Raw genomic sequence first — 16806 nt, 5'->3', positions numbered from 1 at the left:
GTAGCGTTTGAATTGTTTTTTTGGACATGATTGTGACAGGTCTGTTTCAAGCGTCCCCTTGTTAGCCAGCGGTCTAGGTAGGGGTGGACGTGGACTCTCTCTCTTCTCTGGTGTGCCGCCACTGCGGCTAGACACTGAACACCGTGGAGCAGATTTTATGCCGAAAGGGAGTACCTTGAATTGGTAGTTGTTAGACTTGGCAGGTGTTGGCTAGTGTAGGCTTGGGGAGGAGGACAACCCACAGGAGGGTGGGGACCCCGCAGAAATGACACTTGTCTAACTAGGGGACAGTGAGATGGTCCCAGGGTGACCATCAATGGGAAAAGGGTAGAGGCTCTCAGGGATACTGGAGCCAGTGTGACCTCAGTTCGGTGTCACCTGGTCTCTGAGTGGCAGGTAGTCCCCGGGGCATTCCACCACGTAATTGCAGTCGACAATTCCGAGCGCCAGTATCTGGTGGCACAGGTTCCCTTCGAGTGGGGGGGGGGGGGGGGGGGGGGGGAGGTCCTTTGAGGGTAGTTGTGAGCCCTTCCATGCCTGTCGAATGTCTGCTCGGTAACTACCTGGAGCAGTTCTTGTGGAGGGATGTAGAGCTCAGGTCCCACTTGGAGATGCTTGGGTAGCCAGAGTGGGCATGCGTGTCCACCCGGTCCATGGCGGCCAGAGAGGGTGATCAGAGGGACCCGGAGCCTGAAACTGTGGCCCAGGTCCCTGTCAAGAGAAAGGGCCGGGGGCGCGGGAAACCGGCCCACGAAGTTCCCACGGCCTGGAAGGAGGCGGACCTTGAGGGGGACGCCCCGGTGCCTACAGGAGAACAGGTAGCCGAACTGGGCGACATCACTGAGCTGACCCATTGGCAGCAAGAAGGGGGTCCCACCTGGGAGGAATTCTGCCAGCAGAAAGAGTGCCCTTTTCTGGAGGTTCTGCAGCAGCAGGCCGCAGCCAAGGCGACTGGTGATCAGTCCGGGTCACATCTACTGGAAGAATGATCTCCTGTACAGTGAGTCTAAGGTCGTGGAACCTGGATCAGCCAGTGTGCTGGTGCTACCCAAGCACTTCAGGACCTTTCTACTGGGTCTGGCTCACGACGTGCCTTTGGCAGGACATTTGGGGCAGGACAAGACCTTTGACAGGTTTGTCACCCACTTCTTCTGGCCTCAAATGCGAAGGCAGTCGGATGTGCATTGTCGGCCTTGCCAAACTTGCCAGGCAAGTGGCAAGAGTAGGAGGAAGGTCAAAGCTCCTCTCCAACCGTTCCCCGTTGTCGGGACACCCTTTGAAAGGGTAGGGATGGACAATGTGGGGCCACTGGATCCCAAGACAGCCACGGGCAACAGGTACATCCTGGTCTTGGTGGACCATGCCACCCAGTACCCAGAGGCAATCCGTCTCAGGACAAGGACGGCGCCAGTGGTGGGCCGGGCGTTAAGGGGGATCTTTTCCCACGTGGGGTTCCCCAGAGAGGTGGTTTCTGACAGGGGGACCAATTTCATCTCGAAGTATATGACATCCCTGTGGAAGGAGTGTGGTGTTACTTACAAGTTCACCACCCCCAAGGTAGAAAGGTTGAACCAGACCTTGAAGGGCATGATCAAGGGTCTCACCGAACCCATGAGGCGTAAGTGGGACGTCCACATACCGTGCCTTCTCTTTGCGCACCGGGAGGTACCCCAGAAGTCTCTCGGATTCAGTTCCTTTGCGCTTCTGTACGGTCACCCCGTGCGAGGACCTCTAAGCTTGGTGAAGGAAGGCTGGGAGGCCGCTCCCAGGAAAACCACCCAGGATGTGTTTAGGTACATGCTGGCCTTCCGAAACCAAACTGCCTGCTTCAGGAAACTCGCTCAGGCGAACCTAGAGGCCAGCCAGGATGAAATGAAGAAGTGGCATGACCAGAATACCACTCTGGTCGAGTTTCAACCTGGGCAAAAAGTGTGGGTTATGGCCCCAGTGGAACCTTATACCTTGCAGTGAAGTCACCTACCTGGTGGATTTGCAGGCTCCCCGGAACCCTTTACGGGTCCTCCACGTGAACCGACTCAAGCCCCACTTCGAGAGGTCCGAAGTGAGCATGCTCTTGGCGACAGACGGGGAGGAAGCGGAGAGTGAGCCTCTCCCGGACCTCCTGTCTGCCCAAGAGGGGGATGGGTCGGTGGATGGAGTGATCCTCTCCACGACCCTGACCGCTGAGCAACAGAGCGAGTGTCGCCAGTTGCTGGAGCAGTTTGCCCCACTGTTCTCCTTGACCCCAGGCGTCACTCACTGGTGTACCCACGATGTGGACACTGGTGACAGCCCCCCTGTGAAACATAAGATTTACAGGCTGGCTGACAGGGTCAAAGCCAGCATCAAAGAGTAGGTCTTGAAGATGTTGGCATTATGGGTGGTTGAGCCGTCCAGCAGTCCATGGGCCAGCCCCGTGGTCTTGGGCCCGAATGCTACAGCACCCAGTGCCACACCAGAACTGCAGTTCTGTGTGGACTACCGGGGGCTCAATGCCGTCACTCTGACAGACGCACACCCCATCCCCCCGAGCTGATGAGCTCATCGATCGATTGGGAGCTGCCAAATTTCTTAGTACGTTTGATTTAACGTCAGGGTACTGGCAGATTGCGGATCTTTCATTGGCCCCCTCGGTTAGAGCATTCTCAACCCCGGAAGGACATTACCAGTTCCGTGTGATGCCCTTCGGGTTGAAAAATGCCCCTGCCACCTTTCAGAGGTTGGTCAACCAGGTGTTGGCCGGGCTGGAGGAATTCAGCGCCTCATGCCTGGACGACATTGCGGTGTTCAGTTCCAGTTGGGACGAAGACCTGCAGCACCTCAGGGAAGCGTTGAAGGCGCTGCAGAAGGCAGGCCTCACGATTAAGGCCAGTAAGTGCCAGATCAGGCAGGATTCGGTGATGTACTTGGGACACCAGGTAGTGAGCGGCCAGGTGGCGCCCCTGCATCCCAAGATTGACACCATCCTGGCTTGGAAGCCTCCCAAGACCCATACAGAGGTGAGGTCCTTCTTAGGCCTCACTGGGTACTACAGGAGTTTGTTAAGGGATATGGCACCATTGTTGCCCCCTTAACTGAGCTGACTTCCAAGAACAAGCCAAAAATGGTGATCTGGACGGAGTCCTGCCAGACGGCATTTGATGCCCTGAAGGCCACCATGTGCACGGCCCCCGTGCTCAAGGCCCCCGACTTCTCCGAAGAATTTGTCATGCAGACCTACACGTCAGAGAATGGAGTGGGAGCTGTGCTCTCACGACTGAACGAAAAGGGCCTAGACCAGCCGGTAGTCTTCCTCAGCAGGAGACTACTCCCCAGGGAGCAGAGGTGGAGTGCCATAGAAAGGGAGGCTTTCGCTGCGGTCTGGGCACTGAAGAAGCTGAGACCATACCGGTTTGGGACTCGCTTTCGAGTTCAGACAGACCACAGGCCCCTCAGATAGGTAATGCAGATGAGGGGTAAGAATCCAAAACTGCTGAGGTGGTCCATCTCCCTACAAGGAATGGACTTTACCGTGGAACACCACCCTGGCACACAGCACACCAACAAATGCAGATGGCCTGTCCAGGTTCTTCCTCCTTAGTGAAAAGAACTCCCATGTGTTTGGGTAGTTCTCCTTACATTCATCTGGAGGGGACGTGTGTTAAACTTGACATCTTTTGACGTGTTCCCCCTGACTTTTTTGCTTTCTGACCTCCCGGTTTTAACTCTTGTTTTTGCTGGCGTAATGTTTCGGCGCACTTTTCGCACTACTGATCAGTGATAAAGTGCAGGTGCTCTGTGTAAATTGTGCTATGGATTGGCGTTTCCATGATTGGATATTTGATTTACTTGTTAGTCCCTAGTAAAGTGCACTGAGGGTGCCAGGGCCTGTGAATCAAATGCTACTCGTGGGCCTGCAGCACTGATTATGCCCCCACCCGAGTAGCCCTGAAAAGGTACCTCAGACCTGCCATTGCAGTGTCTACGCGCAGTTTGTAACTGCCATGTCGACTTGGCAAGTGCACACACTTGCCAGTCCCCAACCTTCCCTTTTCTTACAAGTCAGGCACCCCTAGGGTAGGCCCAAGGTACCCCTATGGGCAGGGTGCAGTGTATGTGAAAAGTAGGACATGCCCTGGTGTATGTGGCATGTCCTAATAGTGAATTACAGCCAATTTTGTTTTTCACTATTGTAAGGCTACCAGTTCCCCATAGGGCAGGATGGGAGGTATGTTTATAACATCATATAAACATAACTTGCCCAGGGGATTCAGTGAGAAAAGAAAGTTTAGTATGCCTGAACTCAGAATCTAAAGATGCATCTTTTAGTGAAGGTGATTTTTACATTCTGCGTTGGAAAATACCACTTTTAGAACGTGGGTATTTTCTTGCTCAGTCATCCCGTGTGCCTCTGCTGGAATGTGGATTGCCTGTCTGGGTTTTGGATGACAGAAGGCTGGGGGACCGGAGGGGCTCCAGATAGTCTAGGTAGGTCAGGAAAGGGCTGAATAGTCCTGGCCACGATGGTGGGAAGGGGGAGGAGATTTCCTTGCACCTCAAAAGGGCCTGGTCTGCCTCTGACAAATGCCGTCTCCACCTCCTGCCAGGAATTCATACCAGAGAAGGCCCAACTGGTTCTGGCCGGGCACAGACATCCTCTGCCTGAAAGATCAAAGGATTTTTGGACATAAATACTGGGTCCCAGACCCCTGAACTTTAGAACTCATCTGGATCAAGAAGAATGTCAAGAAGAAGAGCCGGAGAAGCTGCAAAAAGGAAGGACTGCTTTGCCGGGTGCTTTGCTGGGCTGACCTGCAGTGGCTGCTTCTGTCTTGGGCAGTGAAAGGCCTGGACTGGACTTTCTGCAACCTAACTTGTGAGTCTCTCCAAGGGCTTGAGGTAGAGCTTGCCCCCCTGTTCACAAAGTCCCAGGAACAGCAAAGACTTCGACCCGCAGCACTGGGGACTGCGTGTTTTGTGCTGCAACCCGAAGAACACCAACTAGACACCAGTGTCATCGACTCCAGTTCGTCAGCAGACTACCGCACTCCAGCAACGACGACGCCGCTGCTGCTGCTTGCACCGTGACCTGCTAGCACCATGATGAGAACCGCCTTCATCTCGCACTGCGACCCCGGTCTTACCGATGACGCCACCGAGCCGCTGCTCGCACTGCGACCTGAGGACACCGCTGCACTTGGCACCGCAGCACACGACGCCTGCCGATGCCAGCGCTCCTGATTCCAACAGAAAGGAGCTCGACCTGCAACACGAGTGACTTCAAGGGCCTAGACGCCCTGCATTTCTAACAGGTACTGGTTTGCGGGTCTTCCCGACACCGTAGCTGGCCCGCGACCAGCCAGAACAGTTGGATTGTGTTGTTCACGACACTATGGTAGCCCGATAGGAGCTATCTCCACAAGGAACCCATTTTAAATCAGCGTATTTTTGGAACTGTGAACTTTTAAGTATAATAGTGTGGATTTTTATCGTTTTTGGTCTTGTCTTAATTATATAAAAATATTGGATTTTTTTTTTTAACTGGTGTGGTGTCCTTTTATAGTGCATACACTGCATTACTGTTGGTTATGTGCAAATGCTTTACACACTGCCTCCAAGAAAAGCCTGGCTGCTCGTGCCAAGCTACCAAGAGGGTGAGCAGGGGTTATTTTAGAAGTGTAATCCCTTATCCTGACTAGAGTGGTGGTTTTTGCCTGGCTTTGGCCCACGTCCTAGCCTACCAAAAATCCCATTTCTAACAGTAGTGTGTTCCGTTGTGCAGGAATCTTAGGTGCTTTCTGTGTCTTTTGATCATAGGGATATGCAAGTAGGCGTCCTTGAGGTCTAGTGTTGCCTAATAATCCCCTTTTTGAATTTGTTGGATTATTTATTGGAGGGTACACATTTTGAAGCGTTGGTACCTTTTCTATTGCCTGTTTTAGGTATAGTTCTTTGATTTCTGCGGTTAGCAGTGTTTGTTTTGATCTGGTTAATTTTCTGGTTTTGGGTGGATTTGCTGGTGGTGTCTTTGTGAGCTCAATGCAATATCCGTATTGTACCAAATGTAGTATCCAATTGTCTGTTGTGATCCTTTTCCATTGTCTGTGGAAAAAGGATATTCTTCGACCCACTGGTGTCTTGTGTGGGTCCTTTTCCGTGATAAAGTCAGTTAGAGCCATTTCCTCTTCCTCTAGAGGATTGGCCTTTTCCTCTGCCATTCCCTCTTCCTCGCAAGGGCTGCTTCTGTGGTTGTTGCCAGCCTTGGTAGCTAGACTGTTGACCCATCTGTTGGTTTGGGTTCTGTCCCCGAGATTGTTGTGCCATTTGCTGCCCTGGACCAAAGGTGCCTCTACCTTTCTGCCATTGAATCCTTCTCTTTTAAAAGAACCTCTTTGTTGCTGGGAGCCCCCATTGCCCTTGCTGTTTCGTTGTCCTTTTTAATTTGCTGAAGGGATTCATCCACTTACTTGCCAAATAGAGCTTCCTCAATGAACGGTCTGTTAATGATTAATGTTTGAACTTCCTCCTTGAAACCAGAAATTGAGAGCCAGGAGTGCCTTCTGAGGATGGTTCCTGTGCACATTTGCCTACTCGCAGTATCTGCTGCATCTAGGGCGGACTTTAGGCAGGTGTTAGCCACATTTTTTCCTTCCTGGGCGATAGATTTTGACCTCTTTTTGTCCTCCCGGGGAAGTTTGTTTAGCAACTCTTCCATCTCATCCCACTGCTGGTGGCCATATCTATTTAACAGTGCATTGGAGTTAGCGATGTGCCACTGCGTTGCTGCCTCCTTTTCTATTCTTCTCCCCACCAAATCCATCCTTTTACTTTCTTTTTCTGGTGGAGGCCCGGTGTTGGAGACTGCATTTGCTCTACTTCTGGCAGTGGTGACAATGATGGAGTCAGGTACTGTACTACCCTGAATGTATTTTGGGTCCTTTGATGAAGGTTTATACTTTTTCTCCACTCTGGGGGTTACCCCCTTGATTGAAGCTGGTTCTTTGAAGGCTTCTTTGCAGGCTTCTTTGCCTTGATCCAGGATATTGGGCAACATAGGTAGATACTGTGTTCCTTTTCTGGCAGGTGCCAGGGTCTCCAGTAAGAAACATGCGTCCCCCTTTTCTTCCTCTAAGGGTACATCAAATTGATTTGCTGCCCTCTTTACAATGTCGTAGAAAGCAATGTCATCTTGGGGGGGAAGCTTTCGAGGGGTAGCTGCAAATCTCTTCTTCTGGGCTCCCAGTGTTGAGGTCGTTCCATGCATCCTCAAAGGTATCAGAGTTTTCCTCTTTCTCAGGTACATTTCCGTATGCCTCGAGCTTCTGGTGTTGAGGAGGGGGATTCGAAGATACCTTCTTCCTCGGCATCTTCAGCCTCTTCGGCGTCGACGTTTTCCGGTTCGGCAGCCGGTGTCTTAGGGATTCGATAATCTTTCAGTGAGTTGTAGAAATCCTTTTCCTTTTGTATGAGTGTAGCCATCTCCTCCTCGAATCTTCTCCTTTCGACTTAGTGGGCCCTCTCGGTGTCGGAGGCAGGAGATCCTCTCTTCTTCCCAGCGTTGACGTTAGTCTTCGACGGTGTGTGACCTTTTTTGCAGGTAGGTTGTCGACATTTCTCTTCTGTGCCATCGGCGATATTCCCTCCTCGGTAACCTTTGGTAGGGTTTTGTGGGGTTCTTTTAATCGCGGCTGATCCTCAATCGCCTTCTTGTTCGCCGTCGGGGCTGCCTTGGGCGCCTTATGTTCGTGGCCCTTCGGTTCCGACGGATCTTTGTGGGTCTTACCTTCTCAGTCTTTTTTTGACTCCCTAGCCTTCTTCTGGGCGTGGATCTTATTGGAGGCCCCTTCTAGGATCTCTATGTCTGATCCTTTGTGTGTCAACAGGCTGGAGATCCCGGTTCTTCCTCGTCGCTAGAGAAACCCAGGTCCCTCAGGAAGGTTTCTTCGTTGACTGACATTGTGGCATAGTGGGCCTGTCTTTGGTTTCGTTGTGCCCTGAGCGTCTTCGGCAGGAACGCTGCGAAGGTCTCACAGTCCTTGTACTTATGATCTTCAGGCATGCAGAGGTTGCACACGTTGTGTGGGTCGCGTTGTGCGTATTTGTGGTGGCACTTGGGGCAGAATTTGAAAGGGGTATTCTCCATGACCCCTACCTCGCCATTTATGGACCGGAGTGGTCCTCTAGGGTTTGAACGGCCGCTCTGCTCCTGCCTCTTGCTACGACTTGGTGATAGATGATACGTCGATGATGTATTTCGGTGACATTCCTCTTTTTGAAGTTTTTTTTGGGAAAAACAAAAACGTTTCTTCGGAGCTTCCCATCTTGCTTACAGCTCCAACGGAGGAGAAAAAAAGAGTCTGAAGATGGCCACCACGCACGTCAACCTCCAGCATACCACCCAACGTCACACAGGGGACGTACCTACCACCAAATGGTGGCCGACAGCGACCAAAACAAAAAAAAAACCCAAAAAAACAAGACAAAGACAATTCCGGACCCAACCACTAGATGGCGGAATGATGCACAGCATGTGAATCCAGAAAAGGATTCATGCTGCAAAACCTCCTCAACTACTATTTAAGAAATCTCTAAATATCAACATACCTCACTCTAGAGCTAAAAAAAAAAGCACAGCCCCAACTTTATTAAACAAAGTACGGCAAAAACCATGCCCAGAAAATTGAAAAACATGAATTAAACAAAACACTAAAATGCTATTTGATTAAAATAACCAGATGAAACATCAGTAAAACTCAACTCTCCATCCAACTCGCAGCATCAGAAACTAAATCAGACAAAATCAAAATTCTCCATTCGGAAAACTCAATGTTCAACCCACACGTTTCAGAACAACCTACCTACTCTGGCTTTCATGATGGATTCAACCCATCTAGAGATCTAAAAGACACATTGTATTCTTGACAATTTTGACATACGTTCCCTGTTCAATTTACTACAGTTTACAAGCATACAAAGGGCTGGAGCATGGGGGGGGGGGGGGGGGGGGGGTGGAGGCCGAGGGGTCTTGAAAATGTATCATCTCACTTATTTGCAGAATATATATTCTCAGAATCTTTCACCTTTTTATCTATCACCCCCCCCAACAGCATAGAATAGCTGAGGTTTCATCTCTATGCCTACCCACATCATCCTCTAAAAGGAACATCGGAGTGTTCCAAATGGAAAAAAACAGTGACAGCAGCCATGAATATGCTTACGACCTGCAGATTAACCAAAGAGGATCTATACATTCAAAATCAGAATACCCACAGAAATACCTCAAAAGGCCACATAACTGAGTGGGTTTCATCTAAAAGTGAATCCTACCAAGACATAACTGCTTCTCTACTCCATAGACTCCCCCTACCATTAGTCCACACCTGCCCAGCCTCCAAGCCCTGCATTTTTCGCACACCATTCACTAAGTGTCTGAATGCATTTAGTAAGCGAGTATCAAAACATTACAATTAAAGCAGCAAAATTACTAATTTTCTGATACTCATTCATCGATTCTGCCTGACACACAAACGGTGAGCCTGGAATCAGAGCTCTTAGGTTTACTTTACGGAACATCGTCAATAACTCCAGGTTTAGGAACATCGAGCTATTACCTTGTCTCTTCAGGAAGCTCTTCAATAAAACCGGACTCGCATGCTGGGCAAATATACTCCTGAAAGACAGAAAAGGCCACAGGTAAGGACAGAATGGAGGGACTTGCAGGCACCAAAGCAATCCCTTCTGGACACGATATATAGACTTCTTTAGTGTGAGATATTAAGCACGTGGCTACATGCCTTGCAAAGTGAGCCAAGTCGCTGTTTTGCCCTGCTCTGTTAAGCATGACAAGCGCACCTAGTCAGTATGCAGTAACCTGCACTCCTATGGACATTAAAGGCCAGCTTTTGCACGTGTACTTTGCTTGCCCTCCAGAAAAGCATTGTCAAAGCTAAACGTTCTCAAAACTGTGGGCAAAAAAGTTGATACGAAGGAGATGTGTATCCATAAGAGGTTATAACATGGAGGAAAAAAAATAGTGGTGAGGAGGGCGTCAGCCCTCTTATAAGTGAAGAGGTGACCTTGGTTTCAGAATAACATTTCCATGGTTACAGATTCCCCTGAAGGGAGCTGTGGATTACTCAAAGATCTCGAAGCATATCCTTGCACACCTGGCTTTATACAACATCACTGATGAGCTGTACCTAGTACTGGAGGCAACATAACCCAGTCAGCATTTCACTTAAAGCACATTCTGATCTGAATTGCCAGATATTAATACACCAACAACCATCTAAACTGGTATCAGCAGTGTCAAGACAGTTAACTTACAGATGAAAACCATCAAGTGAGTATATGCAATGCCATTCCACTATGAGCTGCCATTTAGCACAAGTGTCCCTTAGCACATCTGCCAATCATATTGAAACAATAACTGCTGTTTCTATGTATGCATGGACAATGCACACACCCAGTGAAGTGAAACGTAGGGGCTTAAAGGGAAAATGGGTATCAAAAAGGTGAGGGAACTGAGGGGCAAGAAACACAGCAGATGGGAATGAATGTGGTGTCAATTTTGTAACCGCTTGGGTGAGCCTAAAATGCAGGAATGGAGCACTTATCAATCGCCAGTGCATGGAATTAATTCAAGCATTCCATGACAACCTAAGTTAAACTGGTATGGCCAAACGTCAGGACAGTGCTCCCAGCGCTACATGACACATGGTATTTACCCCCGAGGAGACCCAAGTAGGCCAAAACCAGTTATGGTTGGGTTACAGTATGGAGAGAGCCAGGCCTGGCAGGACTATTCCTATTGGAGCAGAGCCTAGGCTAATTTGCATGCAGCTGATCTCTATCTAGAGTGGCCCAGTGGACAAAAGAGGATGGTCTGGAATCTGGCCTGAGCTGTCACTAGTGACAGGGATTAAAGTAATCCCTCCATTCTTTGTTTCAATCTATGGATGATAAAGAACTCTCTCATTTTTGAGCAAGGGAAGACTAGCATTCAGCTGCGATGCAATATAGCTGGAGGCATGTCGCCTATGCCATGGTCTGCCAGCATGGGCACACGACCCTTCCCAGTGAAGACCGCCAACTACATAAGCATAATCTTTCAATACTTAACCGTTAAATGCAACAACACATAACAAGCACATTCCTTTTACATGAGGGAGGAATAAGATTTATACAACAAGTATTGGCATAGCCAATAGGTCTCGCTTTTGGGACCTTATAAGTATTTAGTTATGCAGCACAATATCCTTGGTGCAACAACATCAACTGTTGCATGGCTAAACACTTATGTTATGTTAATAAAGCTTATAAAGCGCACTGTTACCGTGAGGTGTGCTGGCGCTGAAACGTTGCCTGCGAGGTCAGAAAAGAAGTTCAAAGTTAAGAAAAGAGCCAAGTTTTCAAGCCCCTCCTAAACTCTAGGAGCCCAAGTGCTCCTCTAAGCTGCAGGGGGAGGCCATTTCAAGCCTTTGCGGCGCAACAGAAAAAACTCCTGCTCCCCCAACTAGCAGTTTTAGCGCGTGGAACTTTTACCAGCTTTGCCTTAGTTGAACGTAAGGCCCTGGGGGAGTGTACCATTGAAAGTGGGGATACCTGCACCAGCACTAGCGTTATCCAGGCTAATCACTTACCGGAGGTTCTGAGCGGCGGATCTCTTGCGGGGCACTCACGCTGTTTGTCTCCCCCGCTGCCCGGACGACATCGAGGGCCGCTGCGGGGGGAGACTACAGCTCCCGTGATCCTTGATTGACACGCCCCCTTCCGGCTGATTGCGCGCCCGGAGGCGCTTCATATTTGGCGGCTCCCTCCGCGTCGCGGGACGCGCGCGGGCGGCGCCGGGCTGAGCCCGGGCAGAGGGCGGGCCGTCTGTGGCCGTCAGGGGCCAAAGGAGGCCGGGCTGGGCCACATCCCTTACTTTTAGTGTTAATAATCTGATTAAGGTGATGCCCTCGCCAGGACCACGTGAATCTCTATTAAGGGAGGGGGGTAGTAACACAGGGACACTGGACAAATACTTCAAATCCGCCAAAGGAGATGCAGGCAAAGAAAATTCCCTGGAGAGACGCAGGGCGGAGCGGCGGCGCTCCATCGAATCCATGAAGAGTAGACCCCTGACAGAGATCACCCCCCATCCTATGTCTCAAGAGGAAGGTACGCCCCCCAGTAGTTTACACCCTCTGACTTTTGAGGACCACCCCCTCTTATTTCGGGAAATTTCTAGTCCCCCTGGGTTGGCCCCTGGAAGGTCCACAGACACAACTCCTCCTACGACATGTGCCACCCCCGTTAATTTGGTTACCCAAACTTCCCCTTTGCATGCAACTGAGAAAAGTAACCCAAAACAAAGTGTTGCGCGGGAGCTGTATAGGCCTCCACCAAGCAAATGTAGTAGGAAGTCTATGAGGGGGAGGGGGAAAGCCAAACTACTCCATTTAGATTTTGGCAAAAAACTTACAAGTGCTCTACAATCTGAGAGGGATAATGAGACTGTGCCTATTGCTTTCTCCCCCAAGGCCCCTGGCCCCAATATAGCTGTCACTAATAACGACCCAGTGGCCAATACATCTAATATAAATCCCCCCCTCATATCTATAGAGAGTATAGAATTTCTACTTCGCTCCCTTCTGCAGCCCATTAGTGATAGTCTGAAAAAAGTGGAGATCAGGCTCACTCTACTGGAGACATCTCTTACTACCCTGAACACTTTAGTTAGCAAGCAATCTAAAAACATGGGGCCCCATCTCCCCGCAGGAAACCCTCCTAAAATAGGAGTCCCACAGGATACTAATAAAGTCCCCGTTGAGAGCATGCCTACTGTCCCCCCCCTGCAGCCATTAATGGCTATTTCAGTCCAGGCACCACGCAGTAATCCAACCCATAGGCCCTTACAAACAATAGACTTTGCCCATCAAAGTTTCCAGACAGGGAGTAACGGTGGCCACCAAGAAGCTGGCAGTGCCCCTCTAATCTCCCCGGGCTGGCATGTCCCAAGAACACGGAGACCAGATCTGCTGCCCGAAGCTAACAGTCTAACGGTGGTTCTAGCAGGCGCCCCCCAATTAAGACCAGGGGAAAATGAAGATGACCTTTCTCTTTAGAGATTGGTAATCAAATGGATAAACTTGAACCGACCTCTACCATCTCATTTTAATAATGAGATTATTATGGTTAGAAGGGTCCCGTGGTTAGGGAAGACTAGGAAAACAATAATAGGGGACTGTATTCTGGTAAGTTTTAAGGACCCGGGCACTGTCCTGCATATCTGTGAAGGAACAAACAGATCACTGGATTCTACTATCCAGACCCTCCCAGTATCCTTCTTTTTCCCCCCTATCCGTATGCGCCATGCTCCATCGCAGGATGAGTGGATAAGGGTGGAACATAAATGCAGACATAAGGACTATGTACAACGCCCAAACCTCCAATTGCAGGAAACACCCTATTTTCATTTTAACCGTTTCAACTGTTTGAATTGTTTGGATGGGGTTGATTGACTTCCCGCTAACACGCTAATGACTCAAGACTGTGGCCCCTGTAGTTTCTTCAAGTCATTCACCCCGATTGTTGGTAAAATCCCTGGACCACTGAACAACCCAGTGTTCCTGGTGGATTCATCCGCCCACAATGCTGCCAATGCCTCTGGAATATTGAATGAGCCAACACCTGTGGAGAACGACTCCAGTGGACTTTCCGAACTATTAGTCCCTACTGTTGGCAATGCGCCAGAATTCCCGATTGCAGTAGAGTCTGGAACCATTTCCTCTAATACCCTTGGCATGGCATCTAATACCCCTGATCATTTGAGGCTAATTTGCTGGAACGTTGCTGGACTGGCTAATAAACTGGGTGACCCGGACTGGGCAAATTATATCGAGACTGGAGACATATGTATGTTCCAGGAAACTTGGGCCAGAGAGGACTATGGTCACCAAGGTTATATGTCATTCTTCACTCCAGCGAGGTGGGAAGGCAAAGGCCGTCCGTCAGGAGGGCTTACGACTTGGGTCGCATCTCATCTGGGTTGTGTGGCAATGCGGTTGTCGACTAATTCTGAAGATATCCTTGCGATTTCATTATTATGGCCCAACCAAGTTAAACTTGTGTTTATTAATATATATTCTAGGCCAATGGGAATTGCAAAGGAATCACCGACCATAGATGAACTTTCCAACTTCATATCTGACCTAACGAGTGACTCATATTATGTAGTGGGAGGGGATTTTAATTCTCATTTTGAGCCACTCCCTGGCCTTCTGGACGGGCTATCATCGGAAGAAGAGGCCAGATGGGCAGTGCCTTTAGTGGAAGCTCCACCTCCGAAGGCTTGGACCCCACTAGCACTACAAATTACAGCCCTCACCCTAAAGTTCGGAATCAGAGCTTGTAATGGGCGAATAAAATCCGACATACCCAGTAAAACCACCTACAATAGACTGGGAAGAGAGACCCGTTTGGATTATGTCCTCGTTCAAATAGTGAAGTGGCCGACAATCCAGGATTTTAGGGTGACGGAAAGGACCGATAGTGACCATAACGCACTTGAGCTTGACCTTGTTCATCCTGGCCCCCAAGCTCTCGCGAGTAATGCGGAAGGGAATAACCCCGCGCTTCTCCTTGATAATAACAGAAGGATCAGGTGGGAGCACCTGGTCACAAGCAAGAATAAACTCCCCATGTTCTATGATGGGATAACTCCCATCTTGGAAACTGTGGGGTGCTTGGATACCGAGGCAAACAATAAAGACTCCCAAGGCAAATTGTCCAAGGCCCATGAGGACCTCATAAAAGCTGCGGCACCTCATTTTACTTGCGGTCCACGAAAAGCAAAAGGGGGGCGACGAGGCAAAACATCATGGTACAATCTAGCTTGCATAAGGGCAAAAACAGAAGTCCTTAGACTAATCAAGGAGGGTTTAGGGGGGGATAGCCTTAAACAAAGCAGGCGAGCCTACAAGAAACTCATTGCCCACGCAAAGGTAGAATGGGAGGAAAACCAGTGGGATGAACTCACTAAGGCCCTAGCGATCCAAAACCAACGTTTGTTTTGGAGGATTGTGAGCGGGGGGTCGGGAACTTACAATCGGCACTAGAGCCCAATATTGCCCCAGGGGTGTGGCAGGCCCACTTCCAGACCCTATATAGTTTGGAGCCGGGAGAATCTCCTGTTGCTGATGAGGTGGGCTGGCCGGACTACGAAGGGGAGCCAATAACGCTGGGTGAGGTGACAGTAGCCATCTCAGGACTGGCTTCTGGAAAGGCGCCGGGACTGGATGGATTACCAGGGGATATGTTTAAACAGGAGCCCACTGTTTGGGCCCCTTACCTTACCGCCCTTTTCAATGGAGTTCTTGGTGGCATGGAAATCCCTAGTACTTGGCTGGGGGCAGAGGTGGTCCCTATCTTTAAAAAGGGCTCGCCTCTCCTCCCAGCCAACTACAGGCCGATCAGTTTAATAGACGTGGCACAGAAACTGTTTGGCAGGGTGTTGCTGAATAGGCTCCAGGACTGGATGGAGGAGGTGAGTGCCCTTAGTCCCTACCAGGCGGGATTTAGGAAGGGGGTATCCACAGTGGACCAGGTTTTTAGATTGAACCTGATCTATTGGAGGGCAGCAAAACTCGAGGGCGGTAGTTTGTACACAATTTTTGTGGACTTACGGGCCGCCTTCGATCTGGTGCCCAGGGGGAAACTTTGGAGCGTCCTGGCAGAGATGGGTGTTCCCCCGGACATCCTACTGATCTTGCAGAGGCTGCACCACAATAATTATGCCCGAGTGAGGTGCGGGAGGTCGGGGGAACTGACCGATAGATTCCCCGTTGGCCGGGGGGTGAGACAGGGCTGTGTGCTGGCACCGACCCTGTTTTGCCTCTTCGTCAACGGGGTAATCGCCCATCTGAATGCCACTGAATATACTGATGCCCCAAAATTGAATGGCAGCAGGGTGCCCGCAATCATGTTTGCGGACGACACCCTGCTGCTATCTAAAACCCCTATGGGTATACAGAGGATTCTTGACTCCTTCGTGACCTTCTGTATTGATAGGGGGCTGGAAATTAATGCGGCAAAAACCAAATTCATGGTTTTGAACCAGAGGCAAAAATTGCGGCCAAATCCGCAATTGGGAGCTGCACGGCTCGAGAGAGTGGCCACCTTTGAATACCTTGGTGTGACACTCAACGAAACCATGACTTGGGGACCTCACCAGAATAGGGCTAACCTCAAACTCACGCAAACCACTGGGGGTATCGCCCGGATGATGACTGGTTCATCATATCGTCCATTGGGGGCATTAATTCAGATATACAAGGCCCAGGCTAGGGGAATGATAATGTACGGGGCGGAATTATGGGGCTATACGCCTTGTCGGAGTCTGTCTCTAACGGAAAATAAATTTATAAGACAGATAGCCGCACTTCCGCCCAGCACCCCGCTCCTCCCCCTGAGGCTTGATTTGGGCCTACGCCCGTTAGTTGACGAAATAAGTCTGAGACCTCTAGCATTCTGGCGCAGGCTGTGGAGTAGTAACGATCTTGTAGAATATAGGGCGGAACTGCTCGAACTTCTGAATCACCCAAAAGTGCTAAATATTCCTTGGGTCAAATACATCCAAGCCACTTGCATGGAAATAGGGCTACCCGACTTATGGACTGAGCCAGCGAAAGCCGCACTAAATATTTCTAAAAAGTCCCTGGCAAATGTTTATCATGAATACAAATTAGCCAGGGCACAAGCCACCCAGGAAGAAGGGTCCTTAACTTCCGTGTTTTTGCAAAGTAAGGATGTTTACAGGTTTGAGAAGGTATTGGATCCTATCTC

The 16806-nt window shown here is 49.9% G+C and overlaps 1 protein-coding gene across 1 annotated transcript in view; it reads right to left on the bottom strand.

Moving 5' to 3' along the window:
* RNF126 (ring finger protein 126) overlaps nucleotides 1-16806 on the bottom strand; it is a 107321-nt gene that overhangs the window by 34207 nt on the left and 56308 nt on the right. The window contains exon 2 of the mRNA XM_085639980.1: nucleotides 9591-9649. Coding sequence (XP_085496106.1) covers nucleotides 9591-9649 — 59 coding nt within the window. The remainder of the gene's footprint in view (nucleotides 1-9590; nucleotides 9650-16806) is intronic.

Source organism: Triturus cristatus, chromosome 12 (assembly GCF_964204655.1).
Source record: "Triturus cristatus chromosome 12, aTriCri1.1, whole genome shotgun sequence".
NCBI classification, from domain to species: domain Eukaryota; kingdom Metazoa; phylum Chordata; class Amphibia; order Caudata; family Salamandridae; genus Triturus; species Triturus cristatus.
The sequence above is the reverse complement of the archived record's forward strand: the minus strand, read 5'-3'. Positions and strand labels throughout refer to the sequence as shown.